This window comes from Podarcis pityusensis, assembly GCF_964106645.2.
Source record: "Podarcis pityusensis genome assembly, chromosome: 8".
NCBI lineage: Eukaryota > Metazoa > Chordata > Lepidosauria > Squamata > Lacertidae > Podarcis > Podarcis pityusensis.
In genome coordinates, this window is record NC_138033.1 from 10,639,198 (window position 1) to 10,660,952 (window position 21,755).

Below are 21,755 nucleotides of genomic sequence, written 5' to 3' on the forward strand. Positions count from 1 at the left end.
ATGGATAGGCCAGTGCGATCTCGTCGCCACCCCAAGGGCACAGTCACCCGCCAAAGGGCAGAAGAGGCGAGCAATCTGCCTCATCTCTGAGGGTTTCCAGCAAGGGCAGGATCCTGTAGCATACTTCAGCGACAAAAAATCAAATAGAGGGACACTCGGGCAGAGAGCTTTAAAGTCCAGACCTGTGCCTAGAAAGAGCAATGCGAAGGGAAGTCTAGATGACTCCACAGCTCCCCCTCTAAAAGTTGTTTCAGTGGCATAAGGCGCTTACAGACAACCTGCTTATTTCACATTTAGCCTGATTTGTTTGCAAGGAGATTAGAAGATTTTGGCTATTCCATGAGTATTCATTGTGATGTGTTTGCTGGGAGGTTAGACGATGTTGCATCAAAGCAAGTGTTATCCCACACTTTCCAGGGCATTCTCCTTTCACTTTCCTTACTGCAAAACCAAAAAAACCACAACAACAGATCTGTTGGGAAATGAGGTTTTTGTTGCGCAAGACCTCCCTATCAACTACAATTTTGCAGTGTGAATTTGTTGGTATGAGATGTGAATCCCACCCCAAAACAGTGACAGCCTGGAAGGACCCATAGTCATGCTCTCCCACACAGCAAAGAGGCAAAACAGAAAAAGCTTAGGAAGCCACTATATAGTGAGCCAGGGCACTGGTCCATCTAGCTCACTGGTCTTCAACTGGTGGTTTGGGACACATTCATGGGTCACGGCCTGATCCAAGGAGAATTGCAACAGGAGCACTTCCACCATACAAATGTATGAGTAGGGTTTACTCCTTAGCTTTTTCTTCTCCCGAAGATATCCCACAAGCCAACAGAGGTTTAAGATCTGAGTTTTCCTTCTCCATTTGCCCCTCACTTCCCTCTATAGCATATGAAGAAACTGCTTTCTTGACCGCTGGACCTGTTTTGGCTTCCTCCACTCAATCCAACAGAACCTGTCTTCTCCTGCAGGGCAAGTCCCTAACTCACTGAGGGTTTGAGACCCATCAGCTACCCTCACCTGGTTTAGCCAGCCAGTCGAAGCCGTTCCTGGGGTGTAGCCGCTGTCACATGCTGACAGCTTCCAGGAGCCACAGGTGAGAGTCCATTGCAGGGTGAGGACCAAAGGTGGACAAAGTACCCCAGAAGGAGCATGACGTGTCCCCTACCAGGGGTACTAAAGGTAAAGGTAAAGGGACCCCTGACCATTAGGTCCAGTTGTGACCGACTCTGGAGTTGCGGTGCTCATCTCGCTTTATTGGCCAAGGGAGCCGGCGTACAGCTTCTAGGCCATGTGGCCAGCATGACTAAGCTGCTTCTGGCGAACCAGAGCAGCGCACGGAAACACCGTTTACCTTCCCACTGGAGCAGTACCTATTTATCTACTTGCACTTTGACGTGCTTTCGAACTGCTAGGTTAGCAGGAGCAGGGACCGAGCAACGGGAGCTCACCCCTGGCGGGGATTCGAACTGCTGACCTTCTGATCAGCAAGTCCTAGGCTCTGTGGTTTAACCCACAGCGCCACCCGTGTCCCTACCAGGGGTACTACCCCTCCCCTAACCCCACCCCCACCAAATGTCTGGTAAAAGAGTAAGCAGTGGGACCCCAAAAGCACATTTCGGTTAAAAGTGGGTTTTGGGTGTGAAAAGGTTGAAGGCTACTGATCTGGCAGCAGCTCTGTAGGGCTTCAGACAGTGGCTGTTCCCATCCCTAGATGGAAATGTCGAGGACTGAACCTCCTACATGCAAAGCAATTGATCTGCCACTGAGCCAAGACCCTCCCCACTGATATCGGATTAGTTCTTCCAGAATAACTAGCTCCCCTAGTTATTGACACACCAGGCCTGCTCCTGGTTTTTTTATTCCACATCTATGTATGCATTAAATGGGTGATAGAAACAGCCACCCACCTCGCTTCTATCTGCTCCACTCCAAACAGCCAAGGCTGCTGACCGTGTGCTAAACAACAAGTGACCTATTGCATGGCCTTGAGCCTGCACCCTATGAGGCAGGCCTGGAGGAGGAAGCTCCAGGGTGCAAAAGTTACAGCACCGTGAAATGGATCCAAACACTTAAAAAAAAAAGCAAGCAGGCTGGCCTTTCTTGGTAGAGAACAAAGCCCCGGTTTGTCATGGGTGTGTGTGTGTGAAGGAAGGCATCTGGAACGTCCCCCCCCCCAAATAACCCACCATCCCAAATTCCAGCTACATCCTGGAATAACCTCCCTATCCAGCGGCTTCTCCAAGGCGTCAAGGCAGAAGAGGGAGCTGCCTTAGCAACCATCTCGCCCCGTCCAAAGCCCATCATGGGGGAGAATCCAAATAAATCTTCTGGGGGTGGGGGGTTGGAGGGGGGCATTATCTGATCCCTCTTGGGCTCCCCCAGGGGGGAAAAGGCCATTGCAAATTTCCTAAATGAATGGAGGGGTCTTTTTTTTGAAGGTAGAAGGCTCCAGTGCTGGCAGAAGGGGGGGTGGGGGAGAGAGGTCACATTTGAGAGCGCGCAGCAATGCCCCGCCAGCGCCACCGCAGCAAGCGCATCAGAAGCGAGCGCGCAGGGGCTTTGGGGAGGAAGGAAGCGGGGATGGGCGCAAGGGAGCCCCGGGAGGCCTGCGCCGCGTGGGCCCCCGAGTGGGGCGGCCCGGCTCGGTTCTGCAAGCGCCGATAGAAGGCAGAGCACCTCCTTCTTCCCGCCCCCAGCCCCCCAAATCTCCCCAGATGCGCACTCACCTCCTTGGTGCTGATGTTCCCTTTCACGTACTTGCCCCAGCAGGTCTGGGGCGCCTGGAGCAGGAGCAGCAGGAGGAGGTGGAAGGAGACGGCGAGGAGCCTCGCAGCCCCGGGCAGCTCCATCCTCAACCCCATGGCCGGCTCCAGCAGCCGGGCTCGGCACCCTGCGCGCTCCCGTTTAAAGAGACACGAGCTCAACGCCTCCCCCTAACCCCTCCAAAAAATGCACACCCCACAACGCAGCAGCAACCTTCTTCTTCTTCCTGCACTCCCAAATCCTGTGCATCGGGGCTCCTTGCAAGAGATGGAGGCGCTGTGCAGAGAATGGATTAAAAAAAAAATTCACAAAAACCACACCGCTATTTATTTTTGGCCGCGGATTGTGTGTGTGTGTGTGTGTGTGTGTGTGTGTGTTGGTGTTATGAAGACGCACGACTTCCTGCGACCAATTTCGTCTGCACGGAGAGAAATATCACAGGGCTCAAGCAGACTGGGCGGTGCCGTCACGGATCTGTTGGGGTGAAAAGCTCGCAGAAACCGGCTTGGAGGCGTCCTTCGCGTCCTCACGTTTCCCCAGTAGGTTCTCAGTTTTTAAGACTGCGTATGTATGCTACTCGGGGCAGGGACCTGTCAGTTCCCAGACTGCATTGTTTTGTAACGTTCCAAGCACCGGAGATGCCAATATAAAATATTGGGGGGACGGGGGACCCAGGTAAGCCCTGCCTCGCATAATCAATCACAATCTGTGTCACGCACACAACATTTGAATGGCAATGTCCCCTCAATTCGCATGGAGACCGGCCCGTTATGTATTTTAGGAGGGTGTCAAAGGGACCTCGGGCCCCTAGGAGTTGGGCCCCTAGGAGATGTTTTATTTGTTTGTTTATATGTGTCAAGTTTGCTACCTGCACCCTTTCACTGAAAAGAGAGAGAGAGAGAGAGAGAGAGAGAGATGCTGGAGGGGCTCAGAAAATATTTTTAAATGACTCCCCCCCCCCCCACACACATTCCTGCAAAAGGCCCTTAAGTGTTGTACATGGAGTAGCCTTTGATTTCACAGGAGGCATTGTAGCAGAATGATTTCCATCATTGATGGCCACAGGCCAAGGTAGAAATAAACACAGGAACCAGCAAATAAGTTTCATTGATAACATAGATCTCTCTCTCTCCTTCCACTTTACCTGCAGCTCTTACTATTCTGTCACACCCTAGATTAGAGAAAGGGTGCAGATTTTTCCCCCAGACTGTGGGCTGCATTTCCTTCTGGGGAACATCCACTGCCATCCACGTTTCCGAGCACAATTCAAAATGTTGACCTTTAAAGCCCTAAACGACCTCGGTCCAGTATACCTGAAGCAGCGTCTCCACCTCCATCGTTCTGCCCGGACACTGAGGGCCAGTGCCGAGGGCCTTCTGGTGGTTCCCTCGCTGCGAGAAGCCAAGTTACAGGGAACCAGGCAGAGGGCCTTCTCGGTAGTGGCACCCGCCATGTGGAACGCCCTCCCACCAGATGTCAAAGAGAAAAATAACTACCAAACTTTTAGAAGACATCTGAAGGCAGACCTGTTTAGGGAAGCTTTTAATGTTTAATAGGTTATTGCATTTTAGTGTTTTTTTGGAAGCCGCCCAGAGTGGCTGGGGAAACCCAGCTAGATGGGCGGGGTATAAATAATAAATTATTATTATTATTATTATTATTATTATTATTTATTATGCTCTAGCTGAGATTCTTGCATCGCAGGGGGTTGGACTAGATGACCCTCGGGGTCTCTTCCAACTCTACGATTCTATGATTCTATGAACCTTCCAAGGGCCATAAGCTGCTGGTGGGCGGAGCCAGAGGCAGAACTGGGCAGAGCAACACGAATAAGTTTCTTCCTATGTACAGTAGGCTCATTTCCACACACATGCAAACACCTCTCTTTATACCCTTTATCCAAACAAGCAAAAGGCATGATCAGAGTTCGACACATTCCAGCGGGACCAAAAAAACCCTCAGGATGAAGCATAAGTTCTTCCATACCATAAATTACCTCTTTAGTGGGTGAAACGAAGAGTGTGGGTTCACTTCCCTCCCCCCACCCGATGGTTCTAATATGCTAACCCAGGGGTCAGCAAACTTTTTCAGCAGGAGGCCGGTCCACTGTCCCTCAGACCTTGGGGGGGGGGCTGGACTATATTTTTTTTGGGGGGGGGGGAAATGAACTAATTCCTATGCCACACAAATAACCCAGAGAAGCATTTTAAATAAAAGCACACATTCTACTCATGTAAAAACACCAGGCAGGCCCCACAAATAACCCAGAGGTGCATTTTAAATAAAAGGACACATTCTACTCATGTAAAAACACACTGATTCCCAGACCGTCCTCAGGCGGTCTTAGAAGGCAATTGGGCTGGATCTGGCCCCCGGGCCTTAGTTTGCCTACCCATGTGCTAACCGTAACAGAGGAAATATGAAAGAGGAATTTGCTTTTTAAGAGTAAGCATTTATTAAACTGTAGGTACATTTTCTTCAATACCTCAAAACGGTATCTATATCTATGTTGACTACCGTATTTTTCGCTCTATAACACGCACCCGACCATAACACGCATGTAGTTTTTAGAGGAGGAAAATCCGTAGGCATGCCACCCATAGGCATTCCCTCCATAACACGCACAGACATTTCCCCTTACTTTCTAGGAGGAAAAAAGTGAGTGTTATGGTGCAAAAAATACGGTAAATGCTTTGAAATGTAACCAGCTCACCCGTTGGTTAAAATGCCAGTGGTTAATTCCTTCGTCGGTTGACAGTCCTCAGATCTCACCTGCGTGAGCATTTTGCTATGCAGATTTTTAAAAAACGAAAACAAGTTTATCTGTCAATCCTTTTTTTTTTCTATTGTCAAGAATACAGCGGTTCCCAGCTGTTCTCTTTGACTCTGGTAACTAGCGTCAGTGCATATCCCTGGATATGCTGGGCTTGACAATTCTTAATATAAAACAGTTCTGGGGCCAAGCAAATGGTTTGAAACAACCTGATGGTCCCACCTGAATGATTTAACTAATGCACAAAATAACAGCTGTGCTTGGCACAACAAATATAGAAGTAAGAACATAAGGAGAGACGCTGGATCAGGCTAGCGGTTCATCAGATCCAGCATCTTGTTCTCCCAGTGGCCACCCAGATGCCTGCAGGAATAATAATAATAATAATAATAATAATAATTTATTGGTACCCCGCCCATCTGGCTGGGTTTCCCCAGCCACTCTAGGCGGCTTCCAACGAAGATTAAAAATACATTAAAATGTCACACATTAAAAACTTCCCTGAACAGAGCTGCTTTCAGATGTCTTCTAAATGTCAGGTAGTTGTTTATCTCTGTGACATCTGATGGGAGGGCGTTCCACAGGGTGGGTGCCACTACCAAGAAGGCCCTCTGCCTGGTTCCCTGTAGCTTTGCTTCTCGCAGTGAGGGAACCGCCAGAAGGCCTTCGGCGCTGGACCTCAGCGTCTGGGCAGAACGATGGGTATGGAGACGCTCCTTCAGGTATACTGGGCCAAGGCTGTTTAGGGTTTGAAAGGTCAACACCAACACTTTGAATTGTGCTCAGAAATGTACAGGCAGGAAGCCCACGAACAGGACCTGATCGCAACAGCACTTTCCTCTCCTGTGGCTCCCACCAACTGGCATTCCGAAGCAGCATTGCCTCTGCTTGCGGATGTGCAGAGAAGTGTTTGAAAGTTCTGTGGCCGAAGCAATCAGGAGAAGCTAGAACGGCCCAGACACTTTGCTCAAGCCACTTGGCAAATCCACACCGTGATCCCTCCCAGAAACCAATGTCCCCACTGTGGAAGGACGTGTGGATCCAGAACTGGCCTCCACAGTCACTGACAGACTCATTGTTAAAACCATGTTTATGGAAGACGATCTTACTCAGTTACGAGGGATCGCCAAAGAAGAAGAAGAAGAATATTGTGTTTTGATGTTGCAGCCCAGCTTAGGTGGGCAATTAACAACAACAACAACAACAAGACAGTTCTTCATTCCAAGAAAAACAAAACCTGGATAAGTGCTAGCACTCCTGGAATCTCTTGCCACTCAGAGATTGCAATGCATGCAACAATGTAACCATTCTACCTTTATTATTATTATTATTATTATTATTATTATTATTATTATTATTACTTACAGGTAGGTAGCCGTGTTGATCTGCCGTAGTCAAAACAAAACAAAATAAAATAAATAAAATTAAAAAATTCCTTCCAGTAGCACCTTAGAGACCAACAAAGTTAGTTATTGGTATGAGCTTTTGTGTGCGTGCACACAAAAGCAAATACCAATTATTATTATTATTATTATTATTATTATTATTATTATTGCATTAAAATGGTTGTTGCTATTCACATGGGCGTTATGAAAACTAGTCCTGGAAGAATCTGCCTTCTGACAACTGTTCAGGAATCAAAAATAGCACCTGGACAGCACTTTCTCTGGTCTGCTGGCAACCTTAGCTCACATGAAAGCCCACTCACCCATGCGCACATACCACATCACTTTCCAAAACTCGCCACATCCTCGAATCGTCACATTCTCATATCAGCTGATGGAGTCTCAGGAAACCCAGAGTTATCCACTTCCCCAGCTCACTAAGAAGAGTGGATTCCCCGCCCCCAATCTGATGATGTAATTTATTTTTCTTATTTCATAAAATTTATAGGCCGCTTGATTGTAGAGGAAACTTCAGCCATAGCTAGCTGAACCTCTTGCACCCACTTAGCTGTTGACGCATGGGAGAAAGCAGCACACCGTGACCTACGAGAAAGGGTCCCATGAATTGTTTTTACGGAGGATTCAGAGGCAGGTGGCGACAGCTTGATATGCGGAGCACACTGTGCGTTGTACCGCCATCTTTTTTAAAAAAACGGCAAAGTTATTGGGAAATCAATGTGCATCCTAAGCAAACGATTTTTCTTTTCTATTACTGTGCATTTGCAGGACCGAAAGCGATTAATAAATGGCAGTGGCAGGAGCTTGCAGGGTTGGCGTAAGGGCAACGGGGTTATTGCAAGGCTCCCTCCTCGCAGGGGCGTTTCTCAAGATGAAGCCAGAGCTTTTCAGTAGCATTAAGAGCATTTGTGCTGCTGTTCATTGATCATGGAAGAGGGACCAGGAGGGAAATGAGTGCACAATGCTTGCCTATTGACGTCAAACAGACACCTTCGCTGTATTCCTCCTAAAGCCATTTTTGTTTAGGCTATCGCAACCAGATATATAAAATGTTGCCGTGTGCTTCAATCTCCTCTTTAGCTTATTGTCAATTTTAGCAATTTTTAAATGTTTTAAATAGTTGTTGTTTTTAACTGATAACTTAATCATTTTAATCTTTTTGCCACCACTTGGAGGGTCGTTTTGTCACAATCAACCAATATATTGATTTATGAAATCAGTCACTGCATACATAAGAAATCTTAACCTGTTTTAGTATTTGAACTTTTGTGTGTTTTAAAGTAGGGTTGTGATTTTTCTTTTCTTGATTCTATTTACAGTGGTACCTCGGGTTAAGTACTTAATTCGTTCCGGAGGTCCGTACTTAACCTGAAACTGTTCTTAACCTGAAGCACCACTTTAGCTAATGGGGCCTCCTGCTGCCGCGCCGCCGCAGCACGATTTCTGTTCTCATCCTGAAGCAAAGTTCTTAACCTGAAGCACGATTTCTGGGTTAACGGAGTCTGTAACCTGAAATGTATGTAACCTGAAGCGTATGTAACCCGAGGTACCACTGTATTGTCTTTATCTTTCTGAAAACTGCTTGAGGTTTGTTTGTTTGTTTGTTTTACAAGGAGAAAGGGACGACAGAGGACGAGATGGTTGGATAGTGTTCTCGAAGCTACCAGCATGAGTTTGACCAAACTGCGGGAAGCAGTAGAAGACAGGAGTGGCTGGCGTGCTCTGGTCCATGGGGTCACGAAGAGTTGGACACGACTAAAAAACATGTATAAATTTTGTGAAATAAATAAAAATAAATGTGTAACAGGTACAAAAACAGGAGCGCCTTAAAGCTATTCACAAGGATGCAACAAAACATCACCTGCCCACGGATGAAGGTGAAGAAGAGGAAGTACAAGCCAAAAAGATGTTTTAATATGGTTTGGGCAGTTTGTTTTAAGTATGGAAAATGAGCTCACCCTAGCCTTATATAACCTGCGTCCCTGCTGTCCCTGGCATTGCCTGTAATAAACACACACACACACACACACACACACACACACACGTCTGATTGCCTCCTGTTTCCCAAACTGCACATTAGCACCTTTCCAGCTGTTCTGCATTTTGTGTCCAACAGCACACTAAAATAAAAACCTTGTCGGAGAGAGATGAAGGTGGCAGACTGTGCCACTGATGCTCGCAGCGGGCATGCTTAATTTGTTAATGCTTGCTACCATGCCGAGACAAACAAGCTTTGCAGGCGTATCTGCGATGCCTCAGAACCCTGTTCAATGTTCACATCTACTCAGAAGAAAGTTCCCTTGAGCTCCTTGGAACTCTGATAATCTCCTTGAACTCGGATAATGCTTCTTGTTCGCCTGGATGGAGAGTATAGAAATATAAACATGGAATGTATGCAGTACAGTGCCAGATTTACCTAGTATAAGCTAAACATGCTATAGCTTAGGACCCCACTTTCTTGCCCCCCCAATGTAAAGGGGGGACGACTGGATGTACAATTCCAAAATCTAAGATAAAAAAACAAAGAACCTATATACAGTACCAGTGTTTTGTGTTGTGTAGGCTCCTATGGTGTAAGTAATGGGCCCCGCCTGCTAGCCTTCTCCCTAAAATATCACTGGTTTGCTCATTTCTATATATAGGGTGCCTACATTCTGCATGGACTAGTTGCATGGCAACATGTGCAAATGGGACGCGGGTGGCACTGTGGGTTAAACCACAGAACCTAGGACTTGCCGATCAGAAGGTCGGCAGTTTGAATCCCCGAGACGGGGTGAGCTCCCGTTGCTCTGTCCCTGCTCCTGCCAACCTAGCAGTTCGAAAGCACATCAAAGTGCAAGTAGATAAATAGGTACCGCTGCGACGGGGAGGTAAACGGCGTTCCATGCGCTGCTCTGGTTCACCAGAAGCAGCTTAGTCATGCTGGCCACATGACCCGGAAGCTGTACACCAGCTCACTCGGCCAATAAAGCGAGATGAGCGCCACAACCCCAGAGTTGTCCGCGAACGGACATAATGGTCAGGGGTCCCTTTACCATTACCTTTACATTCTGCATGGACTGGTTGCATGGCAACATGTGCAAATGGCTTTAGATACCTATTAGGTCCTTAAATTACTATATAGCATCTATTCAACGCCAAAAACAGCAACAATTTGTTGTTGACAAAGGACAGCTGGACATATAAAGGGCCCCATTACCTTCAGTAGCTGAGGGCCTCATCAAACCTAAACCCAGCCCTGATGAAGTGCCACGTTTAGGGGAGCATGACAGGTTTGCCTGCCCTGGGTTGCTGAGCCAAGAAGGCACTGCAGGGGTCACCGCAACAATGATGTAGTTCAGAAGGTGAGAGGCGGGCGGAGGGGGAAGGTCAATATTGATACCACACAGGGCACTGCTGAAATTTGAAAGCCCCAATTCCGCCACTGATATATGGGCATTGCTCCACACCTTTGACTTTAGCCTCTGACCCCACCTACCAGCAACTGAAAGGAAGGCAGTAAAAGATTCCCCTCTCCTGCCCCAACACAACAAATCCATTTTTTAAAAAGAGTGTCACTTTTGCAGTTAGAAAGGAGATGGGGAAATGCGTTGGGAAGTGCAGAATAAGCCAATGATTTGTGGGAAGACCTAAAAACACCTTCAAGCAAATCAGGATTTATGCACCCTTGTTGCATAAACATCCCGCAAAGAAATCGGGACAAAGGCCAAGTAGAGACTGGATTTAATCTAACCTCTGTGTAAGCAAATCAGGATGAATGATCAACGCAGGACATCTGGAGGAGCTGCGGGATTGCAGTGAAATAAATGAACCCAAAGCACTTGTGCACTTGTGAATATTGAATCTGTGCTGTAAACTATAATGGTTATGCTATGCTGAATAATCAAAATGTAAAGCATGTTTTAAAATGAGTCATATGATCACGCTCACTGGCCAGCTGCAATAGTCAGGGGCATGGAATTGTTTCCTCTTGAGTAAAAGCACAACCACTATAACAAGAAAGAGTGTTGAATGTGGCCAAAATATTCAATTCATTATCATTTTTTAAATGAAAAAGCATATATTCTTTCTCTCACAAATTATGACGTGTAATTGTATTGTTCTGAGAAGAGTGGAACGAGAAAGGTGCTATTTCAGGGCTGGAAGAGGCAAGAGCTAAGAGAATGGGAGAGCAGCAGAAATTTGCAGGAAAACCTGGTCTTGGGAGATCTTAAACCCATCCCACTTGTAGAAGCAATGGATTTTAAGAAGAGTTGTGATAATAGTTCACGAAAACCAGATTTCAGTTGTGCTACCTTACCACTGAGGGATGCGGGTGGCGCTGTGGGTTAAACCACAGAGCCTAGGACTAGCCAATCAGAAGGTCGGCAGTTCGGTCCCTGCTCCTGCCAACCTAGCAGTTCGAAAGCACGTCGAAGTGCAAGTAGATAAATAGGTACTGCTCCGGCGGGAAGGTAAACAGTGTTTCCGTACGCTGCTCTGGTTCGCCAGAAGCGCCTTAGTCATGCTGGCCACATGACCCGGAAGCTGTACCCCGGCTTCCTCGGCCCCTTTACCTTTTTACCTTACCACTAGGAACGAGTGGATCTGTTTGTTTCAGTTTTTCATTTTTCCAATCTTAAGTTCAGGAAGGAAGGGAGATAGACTTGATTTCTGGTTGTATTCCTCGTTTTTTCAAGCTTCTAATCCCTAAGTATGTGGGGATATAGGGTTGGTGAAAGCACTCTTTAACCCATCAGCTTGGGAACACTTTTTTATTGCTCTGCTTGCAGGAGAAGTCAGGTGACAACTGCCAAGAACCCCAGCTGGCATGGCAATGGAATATCCCTATTTTCAAGTAGAATATTGTCCCGATCCACTGCTGTGCCCTGCTCCCTTGCCACCCAGGCCCAGGTGCCCTCTTTTGTCACCTTCCTCCAGTCACCCGTCACCGTAAAAGGAGAACACAATGTTTCCATCTGTCAGAAACAAAACTGAAAGACGACAGTCCAGCTCACTTCCCCCTTAAATTTAAATCATGCAACACCCAACTCTCTCAAACAAGTTAGAAAGAAAGAGAGCAACTCATATTAGATCAGTGACTGTCTGAAAGCAGAACTAGCTGCCAAGGAGAACATGAAGATCTAAATCGCTGGCGGAATCAGGTAGGAACTTCCCAAGTCTTGCTTGTGTTGTGTGTATTTATAGGATCCTATAAATATTCCTGGGAATAATTTCCCACCGTGCAATTTAAAAATTGTAGGCAGTATGTAATGGGATTTTTACGTCACATTTTGCTCACTGTGGCTGGAGTGAGAGAAATGAGCCACTGTTGCAATCTAACCCCAGCCAGCATCAACTTTATAGGCTTTCATATAGGAGGGGGCCACATAGCTCTGGAGTAAGTAGGTCAGGGGAGATAAATTTAATTTGGTTTTCATTTGGAGGGAAATGAGGTTAGCAACCCTAAGAGCATTGGTCTAATGTGGAAGGAAGATCAAAGGGTCAGCACAAAAAGGACAGTCTAGGAAGACTGGAGGTTCTTCTCTATCTGCCCTTTCCATGCAGGTACTGTGGTAAAGGTAAAGGTAAAGGGACCCCTGACCATTAGGTCTAGTCGTGGCCGACTCTGGGGTTGCGGCTCTCATCTCGCTTTATTGGCTGAGGGAGCCGGCATACATGGCCAGCATGACTTCTGGTGAACCACAGCAGCGCACGGAAACACCATTTACCTTCCCACCGGAGTGGTACCTATTTATCTACTTGCACTTTGACGTGCTTTTGAACTGCTAGATTGGCAGGAGCAGGGACCGAGCAATGGGAGCTCACCCCATCGCGGGGATTTGAACCGCCGACCTTCTGATCGGCAAGTCCTAGGCTCTGTGGTTTAACCCACAGCGCCATACCTTGGTACTAAAACAGCTTGGCTCCCTATGCCACTCACCTGGAAGTGAGTGTTCCGGTTTGCAAACGTTTTTCGGAAGCCGAACATCCGACGCGGCTTCTGTGGCTTCCGATTGAGTGCAGGAAGCTCCTGCAGCCAATCGGAAGCTGTGCCTTGGTGGTTTTCAAACTGTTTCGGGAGTTGAACTGACCCCTGAAATGGATTAAGTTTGAGAACCAAGGTACCACTGTATGTCAATCTGCAGGGGCAGATGAGTTGCATCCCGTTGATTCCAACTCTGTATACTAGGTGTGCATGCAGTCTATTCCCTTTAAAAGGTGGAGGTGACTGCATTGCCACAATTATTTTGAGATACTAAAATGTATCAACAACCACAACAAATTGTCTTAAAATAGATGAAGAGGACTACTACTCAAAATGTACACCATGCATTTAAAGCCCAGCAAAGTTAAATGGGACTTACTCCCAGGTAGGGATAGAACAGAAATTCAATTCAGTTTATATTTAAAGGCAAACCTAGCTAATGTGCACTTTCTGGAAAAAAATATGTGAACCAAAGCACAACCGCACTTCTAAATTTGCACTTCTCCGAATTTTGCAATGAAGTTCTCTGTCCAGCTAACGCGTATCAAAATGCATACACGAAGGTAAATTGTGCATTTTAAATGGTGCATTAAAAATTGTGCATATATTAGTGAAAATAACGTCAAAACCCATGATATCAGGGGGAGTCACTTAGCAAAGAATGTGTATATTAGGCAACATTTCATATAAACGTGTGTGCCAGGAGAAATTCGCTGATGAATGTTTGTGAGCACTTAAAAAAAGAAAAAAATGGAGAATTGAAACCGACAGGAACTATAATTGACAGATTTGCCTATCCCTGATGGTAGGATACAAGATTTGCATGCAGGAAGTCTTAAGAATATTAAAAAAAACAAACCCAAAATCCACAATAAGACAATGCCTTCATTAGGACCAAACCAAAATGCCACAAAATAGTGGCAGGATTTCAGGGCCTTCCCAAAGCTGGCTAAGTGAGTTGCCGTGTTTTGGGAAGGAGGCGTGGAAAGGAGGTGGAAAGGTTCTAGAATCCTGTCAGAGGCCTCATAGTAAAGTAAAGGTAAAGGGGCCCCTGACCATTAGGTCCAGTCGTGACCGACTCTGGGGCTGCAGCGCTCATCTCGCTCTATAGGCCAAGGGAGCCAGCGTACAACTTCCAGGTCATGTGGCCAGCATGACTAAGCCTCTTCTGGCGAACCAGAGCAGCGCACGGAAACGCTGTTTACCTTCCCGCCAGAGCGGTACCTATTTATCTGCTTGGACTTCATGCTTTCGAACTGCTAGGTTGGCAGGAGCAGGGACCGAGCAACGGGAGCTCACCCCGTCACGGGGATTCGAACCGCCAACCATCTGATCGGCAAGTCCTAGGCTCTGTGGTTTAACCCACAGCGCCACCTGCGTCCCTTTGTCAGAGGCCTCATACCTTCTTTCCAAAGCCTAGTGGCTTGCTTACCCAGCTTTGGGAAGGCAGCATGAGGCCTGCGATAGGTGGGTGGGTGTGTCAAACGTTGCTGAGGGCCGCCGAAAAAGGCCTCAGGGTTGGGTCGCACATTGGACCACCCTGTCATAATAGCTCCCAGCACCCTTACCAAACAACAGCTCCCAGAAAATGTGAGGGGGGGCATTCGCTGCTCCCCACTGTACAGTTGCTGCTGGTCAGGGTAGATTCCATGCTAGATGGACCAATAAATAACCTAATTCAGTTTTAAGGCAATTTCATATAATGGAACTGGGCAGTGCTTTTTTCCTGGGGAGTTGCAGGGGTACACATACCCCTAAACATTTTGTGAATCTAAATTGGGCCTCCTTGAGGGGCAGTATTTCAATATGAGTAGGAAAATGAGTACCCCCTAAACATATTTTTTTTAGAAAAAAAAGCACTGGAACTGGGAGGGATCGAGTCCTAAGCGCAACCCCTTATGGCAGGGGTCAGCAAACTTTTGCAGTGGGGGGCCGGTCCACTGTCCCTCAGACCTTGTGGGGGGCCAGACTATATTTTGAAGGAAAAATGAACGAATTCCTATGCCCCACAAATAACGCAGAGATGCGTTTTAAATAAAAGGACACATTCTACTCATGTAAAAACACCAGGCAGGCCCCACAAATAACCCAGAGATGCACTTTAAATAAAAGGACACATTCTACTCATGTAAAAACACGCTGATTCCTGGACCATCCGTGGGCCGGATTTAGAAGGCGATTGGGCCGGATCCGGCCCCCGGGCCTTAGTTTGCCTACCCATGCCTGATGGCATTTGTTTTACGGCACAGAGCAACTTACTTGGTTATGCTAATTGTGGTGCTTAACTTGCCAGACAAATGCACTATGCAGACAAATGAGCTGGTTTGGCTAGCTTGCTTTCATACATTCTACGTGGTCCCCCTGCCCCAGATCACAGGTCTGGAAGGTGCATGGGGTTCCGTTCAGACTGACCCTCCCCCAGTATAACACATGTTGACTTACCCTATCGTTTTTATAAAGCATTGTTGCAATGCTTGCTTATAAAGTTTTTTGGGGGGGAACTTAATACACAGTTGAAATAAAAGATAAAAATGCATCACCTGTGCTTCCTCCAACTGTATGGTGCTACCTTCCCAACAGAGTAGTGGTGGTGTCTGAAAAAGTGCACAAAGATCAGGGATCTTCCTATTCTAAAATAAAGCTGAGAAGAGAAATATGCAGGGCTTTCCCCCCCCAGCCGGAACTCACTGGAACTCAATTCTGACACCTCTCAGGTGGGCGCCATTGCCATTACAAGAGAACAAGGGAGGCATTCATAGTGAGTTCTGGCACCTCTTTTTCATGAAAAATAGCACCACTGTTGTTGCTGCGCCAGACCTCGCTGCTTCTCACTTCCTCCTCAGGCAAAAAACACAGTTCTAATAGGTCCGGATGGTGTGGGGGAGAGGAATGGAGGGGCCTCTTTTCACTTAAAAGGTTCTGCTTTTCCCAGCTTAGCAGCTGCATAGCACCCCAAAGCTCTAATTTTGCACTGGTGACATTCTCCGATCACGCCGCCTCTTCCTTCCTTCTTTCCTTCTTGGGGCTGGAGAATGAGCTGTGGTTGGTGGCAGAAGCAAAAGAATAGAAGTCCATTAAAAAGTCAGGGGCGAGGAGCACTAACCTGTCGTCCCCCCCATGCAAATAAATGCCAATGTATATGGGTTAAACCACAGAGCCTAGGACTTGCTGATCAGAAGGTCGACGGTTCGAATCCCCGCGATGGGGTGAGCTCCCGTTGCTCGGTCCCTGCTCCTGCCAACCTAGCAGTTCGAAAGCACATCAAGGTGCAAGTAGATAAATAGGTACCACTCCGGCGGTAAGGTAAACGGCGTTTCCGTGCGCTGCTCTGGTTTGCCAGAAGCAGCTTAGTCATGCTGGCCACATGACCTGGAAGCTGTACACCGGCTCCCTTGGCCAGTAAAGTGAGATGAGCACTGCAACCCCAGAGTCGGCCATGACTGGACCTAATGGTCAGGGGTCCCTTTACCTTTATATAGCAAAAGTCACCCCAAAAAAAATTTTGGGGGGTGTTCCAGTGGCTCCAGGGGTGGTCCGTGCCTTAGCCGAGGCAAAGGCATTTGAATGAAAACTAGAATTAAACACACACAATGTAGAAATTTGGGTTGTTTCATTCTCATTTTCTGGGGAAGCAATGTTGTTGGGTGGGTTAGTAACATTTTAAAATAAAAAATTGTTTTATTTAGATATATCAGGGTACTGTCGTCAAGGTTTTATGTCCTCACTCAAAGCTGAAAGGTTAATAAGAATTCCAAATAGTAGCATATTTCACAAGAGGCAATTTAACACAATTGCCATCATTAATATATAAAATCAGAGTGTTTGTTGCGGGGGAGGAAGGGAAAGGAGATTGTTAGCCGCTTTGAGACTCCTTGCCACATTGTTGACAATTTTTTGATTGTCGTTTAGTAATACCTTAATTTCTTAGTTACTTTTTCAGCAGTAACTATCTACCAACTTGACTATACCATACTCTTTCTTTCATTCCTCTAAATATTTTCATTTTCCTGCGATAAGCATCCTGGCACCTAACAATAAATATAGAATAAATATACCAAATCAATTTTCATCTAAACCATCTTCATTCAGCCCATCCCATATCCTCAGTAATGCTAGAAACGTAAATTGAATGAAAAAGGACTACGGTATTTGAAATGAGGCATGACATTTTTTCCTTCTCATCTTAGATAAATCTTGACAGGACACATGCGTACATCATCTAAAAAGAAAGAAAGCATGTCTTTCTTCTGAACCATGGTACTGTTTTTACTCAAATGGAGATTTAATTGATAGATTAAGGAATGAATCAACTACAACTCATACAACAAATTCCAACAATGAATCGCCTAAGTCTCCTTTAATCAGATGACAGCCCTATGCAGTAAAAGGTGCTGGGGCTTGATTGGTGCATTTTATGCAGAGCTCCTGAGATGTCTTTGTCCATTGTCAGGACTTGCTAAAAGCTTCCCTCTTTCAGCAAACATCCTAAATTGAGATGTTTATCCCAGTTGGGACCTGCCTTGGATTTGTATTGGTTTTATGTATGGGTTGTTCTTCTTTTGAATTGTTTGTGTGTGTATATAAAATATTGTCATAAACACTTATTCTATTTTTATATATGTCACTGCCTATTAAATTATAATCACCTTAGGATGCCTTGTCGAAAAACATCCATAAATGGAATAATAATAATAATAATAATAATAATAATAAATTTTATTTATACCCCGCCCTCCCTCCCTCCCTGGCCAGAGCCGGGCTCAGGGCAGCTAACACCAATAAAATCACAGTAAAAACATAATAGGGGGAAAAGAAAAAGACCAATTTAAAATACAGGTTAAAATGCAATTTAAAATGCAGCCTCATTTTAAAAGTAGCCGATGAATCACGACCAAAAGGGGAGGGAAACATAAGGGTCAGAATGAGTCCAAACCAAAGGCCAGGTGGAACAGCTCTGTCTTGCAGGCCCTGCGGAAAGATGTCAAATACCGTATTTTTTGCTCTATAAGACACACTTTTTCCTTCCTAAAAAGTAAGGGGAAATGTGTGTGCGTCTTATGGAGCAAATGCAGGCTATGCAGCTATTTCAGAAGCCAGAACAGCAAGAGGCATCGCTGCTTTCACTGCACTGCAATCCCTCTCGCTGTTCTGGCTTCTGGGATTCAAAATATTTTTTTTCTTGTTTTCCTCCTCTAAAAACTAGGTGCTTCTTATGGTCTGGTGCGTCTTATGGAGCGAAAAATACGGTAATACTCCTAACTTTCAAACTCTCACATTGTCTTTCACAGAAGTTCAAAGAAGTCTCACAGTTAATGTTCTTTGGTTCCAGGTTTTTCTGGTGACCCAAGGCTGAGCATCCCAAATCAGAGATGGGCCAAATGGGTCTCCTGCTTCCTTTCCTGGCTTTCATTCTACTTCACACCCAATGGGCAGCTGCTTACGGTTTCAGGAACTGCTACCATTCCGAGTGGGATCCAGGTTATTTCAAGTGCATGCAGCGCTTCCTGAAAGATATCTCCAGTGCCGTGAAGGACCTTCCCAACAATGCCACAGTGGTCAATGCATCCCATAATTTCATTCGGTTCTTGCCTTACGGGAGCTTCCAACACCTCCCAAAGCTGAAGGTCCTGCAACTGAGCTTCAACAAAATGGAAGTGATAGAAGGCGGGGCCTTCGAGAACCTGACAGACTTGAAGACCCTCAACCTTTCCTGCAACAGCCTTGTGAATCTATCCAAAGATGTCTTCCTGGGTTTGCCAAACCTCACCTCTCTCATCTTGCACCATAACCAATTGAGCAAAATCCAAGAGGATACATTTAGTCCATTTCAGAACCTCCTGGCGTTGCAGCTCCATTTCAACAAGTTGGAGAACTTTGAAGAAGTAGTTCTGAGCTTAGTGAGACTGACAAGCCTGAAGGTGCTGAATCTGTGTAACAATAACCTGACCTCCCTGGAGTCTGAACCAAGACTGCCCACTTCCTTGTCTACTCTCCTGCTATGTAACAATTCCCTGCATAGGGTGGACGTTAAGGAACCAGAGTTCCTGAGAAATGTAAAAAAACTGGACCTTTCTTACAACAGGATCTCCGATGCATCTTCTTTTGCCACGGTCCACCTCCGAAACCTCAGCAGCCTGGAGCTGATGGGGAATGGCCTAGACATTTTCCGGGTCTTAAAAGTTTCTGACTTGCGGCCTTGGACCCTAAATTACTCTGGGTTGCATTTAAGTCAATCCTATCAGCTGCCCAAGTTGTGTGAGCATCTCAATGCATCCAATCATTCCTTGTCTCTCCATCTTCAGAGCAACAACATCAGGAATGTGAATAGCGGCACCTTTGGGGCATGCCCTCCCATCCTGCTGCTGGACCTTTCAAGGAACCGTCTCAGGTCACTGGGATGTGTAAGGGAGAAGATGGGTTGGGTGGTACAAAACCAGCTGAAGACTTTGATTGTGGAACACAACTTGCTGGACAAATTAAAGTCCTGCTCTAAGACCGCTCCCTTAAAAGAGCTGACAACCATCTCTTTCCGCTTCAATCGTATCCTTTCGGTATCTGCTCAGGCATTCTGCTATGCCCCTAATCTGGAGACGCTCCACCTCAATATCAACAGCATTGCCGTCCTGGACAGAAATGCCTTGAAAGGATTGCAACACCTCAGGGAGCTGCGCTTGGATAACAACCTTCTAACAGATCTCTACGTAACTAGTTTTGACGACTTGAAGAGCCTCAAGACCCTCAATCTCCGAAACAACCATGTTTCTGTCCTCTTCCCCGGTGTCTTCAAGAATCTTGGGAGCCTTTATATTTTAGACCTCGGGGGGAACAACATCCGTAGATTGACCAACACATCGTTTGAGGGACTGAGGAATCTCTCTAATCTCTATCTGGATGGCAATCATATTGAATACATTAGTCACTGGTTTTTTAAACCCGTGCAGAGCACTCTCCAGGTTCTGGACCTGAAAGCCAACAAGATAAACTACATCAGCATGAAGCAACACAGCCAGCCTCCCTTCTTGAACCTGCACAAACTCTATGACCTCAAGCTCCAAGGACAGCAACCTTATGGCTTGAAAATCATCCCTGCCAAGTTCTTCCAGGGCCTGAGGTCCTTGCGCTATCTCTACCTGTCAGAAAACAAAATCCTCTCCATTGCACCTGATGTCTTTGATGACCTAGGGCAGCTGAGGTATCTAAGCCTGGCTGATAGCAGTAACGGCATGGGGAACCTTCCACCTGGCATATTCAAGAACCTTAGAAACTTGACTAGTCTGGACCTGGAGAACGCTGGCCTCCGCACGTTGACCCTGGAGGTCTTCGGCAACCTCAGCAGGCTGCGTGTCCTGCAAATGGGGAAGAACGAGCTTCAGACGATCAATAGCAGCGTGATGGAAAAGCTGACCTCCCTGAGAAACCTGGACCTACGCAAGTGCCCCTTGTCTTGCACCTGCGATAACATTTGGTTCCAGTTGTGGCTGAACAATAGCCAGGTACAGGTGGTTTACCTGTACAACTACTCCTGCAATTCTGGGCAGCCTAATAGCTATGTCTATAGCTTTGATACCCATGTCTGCTTCCAAGATGTGGGCGTGTACCTGTTCTTTTTCACCTTCCCGGCTCTCTTGCTGCACATGGCGCTGCCGTTCCTCTACCACCGCACCTACTGGCGCCTGAAATACCACTTCTACGTCCTTCGGGCGTGGGTCAGTGATCACTGGAGGCACGGCAAGGACGACCACTACAAATTCGATGCCTTCGTCTCCTACAACTCCACCGACGAGAGGTGGGTGCTGGAGCACTTGGTGCCCAGTCTGGAAAAAGGAGGGGGTCCCGTCTTCCGTCTCTGCCTCCACCACCGGGACTTCCAGCCCGGGAAATACATTATAGACAATATAGTCGACAGCATCCACAACAGTCGGCATACCATCTGCGTGATTAGCCGGAGGTACCTGCGAAGCGAGTGGTGCTCCATGGAGATACAGCTGGCCAGCTACCGGCTCTTTGATGAACTCAAGGATGTCCTTATCCCTGTTTTCCTGGAGGACATTCCAGAGCGGGAGCTCTCTGCCTATCACCGGATGCGGAAAGTGATGCTAAAGAAGACCTATATTTCTTGGCCCGCAGAACCCGAGGCTCAGAAGCTGTTCTGGGCTAAAATGCGAGTGGCTTTAAAGGGAGGGCACTCAGAGGAAAAGGAGGAAAGCATTTATTGGTTTGATAACGAAGGCAAACCCGTGGTGGAATCAGCCTTCAAGGTGGCGTAGGAAGGTGACTAGTCTGAAACGCTAGTTCACCTGGAACTCTGTTGTTGTTGTTGTTTCAGAAAATGTTTTTTGGTTTTCAGATCAAAGTTTTACAATCACATATCCAATATACAACATAAAAACAAGATTCCAAAGGATCTCTCGGACTTCCCTCCTCCCCTTTGTGGGTCCTGTTGTTAATCATTTCCTCCTGCATCTTTTACGATAATCCAAATCTTTTACATCTCCATTATATCCCAAATTCACCATTAAACTACAAGTGTTATTCCAGTCCTACTAACTGTTTTAACTGTTTACAATGGTTTTTAAAATAAATTATAAATTTCTCCCATTGCTTATTAAAATTATGGTCTTCCTGATTTCTTCCGGTCATTTTTGCCAATTTGGCATAATCCATCAAGTTAATCTGCCGTTCTTCTCTGGTAGGGACTTTATATTCTTTCCATCTCTGGGCCAATAACATCCGTGCAGCCTTGGTCACATACATAAATAGTCTTTTCTGCTCCCTTAGGATTTCAGTATCTAGAATTCCTAAAAGAAAAGCTTCAGGTTTTTTAGGGGAAAGGGTTACTTTAAAC

The 21,755-nt window shown here is 46.4% G+C and overlaps 2 protein-coding genes across 4 annotated transcripts in view; one reads left to right on the forward strand and one right to left on the reverse strand.

Annotated features, from left to right (window-relative positions):
- TMEM145 (transmembrane protein 145) overlaps nt 1-3,004 on the reverse strand; it is a 35,885-nt gene extending 32,881 nt beyond the window's left edge. The window contains exon 1 of the mRNA XM_081018928.1: nt 2,730-3,004. Coding sequence (XP_080875054.1) covers nt 2,730-2,864 — 135 coding nt within the window. The 5' untranslated portion in view covers nt 2,865-3,004. The remainder of the gene's footprint in view (nt 1-2,729) is intronic.
- An 8,923-nt stretch (nt 3,005-11,927) lies between these two features.
- Nucleotides 11,928-21,233, forward strand: LOC308484091 (uncharacterized protein). 3 transcript variants are annotated; one of them, XM_081018629.1, is made up of 3 exons: nt 12,045-12,086; nt 17,098-17,167; nt 18,240-21,233. In XM_081018629.1, exon 3 carries the CDS (start codon nt 18,280-18,282, stop codon nt 21,175-21,177), a length of 2,898 nt encoding a protein of 965 aa, XP_080874755.1. In that variant the 5' UTR covers nt 12,045-12,086; nt 17,098-17,167; nt 18,240-18,279; the 3' UTR covers nt 21,178-21,233. The 3 variants fall into 3 exon arrangements, with proteins under 3 accessions (XP_080874754.1, XP_080874755.1, XP_080874756.1); XM_081018630.1 differs by lacking the exon at nt 17,098-17,167 and adding an exon at nt 18,114-18,156 and having other exon boundaries at nt 12,064-12,086; XM_081018628.1 differs by lacking the exon at nt 17,098-17,167 and having other exon boundaries at nt 11,928-12,086.
- The last annotated feature ends 522 nt before the right edge of the window (nt 21,234-21,755 follow it).

Excerpts from the sequence above, each read along its gene's own strand:
- LOC308484091 (XM_081018628.1), top strand. The coding sequence starts at position 18,280 with ATGGGCCAAATGGGTCTCCTGCTTCCTTTCCTGGCTTTCATTCTACTT.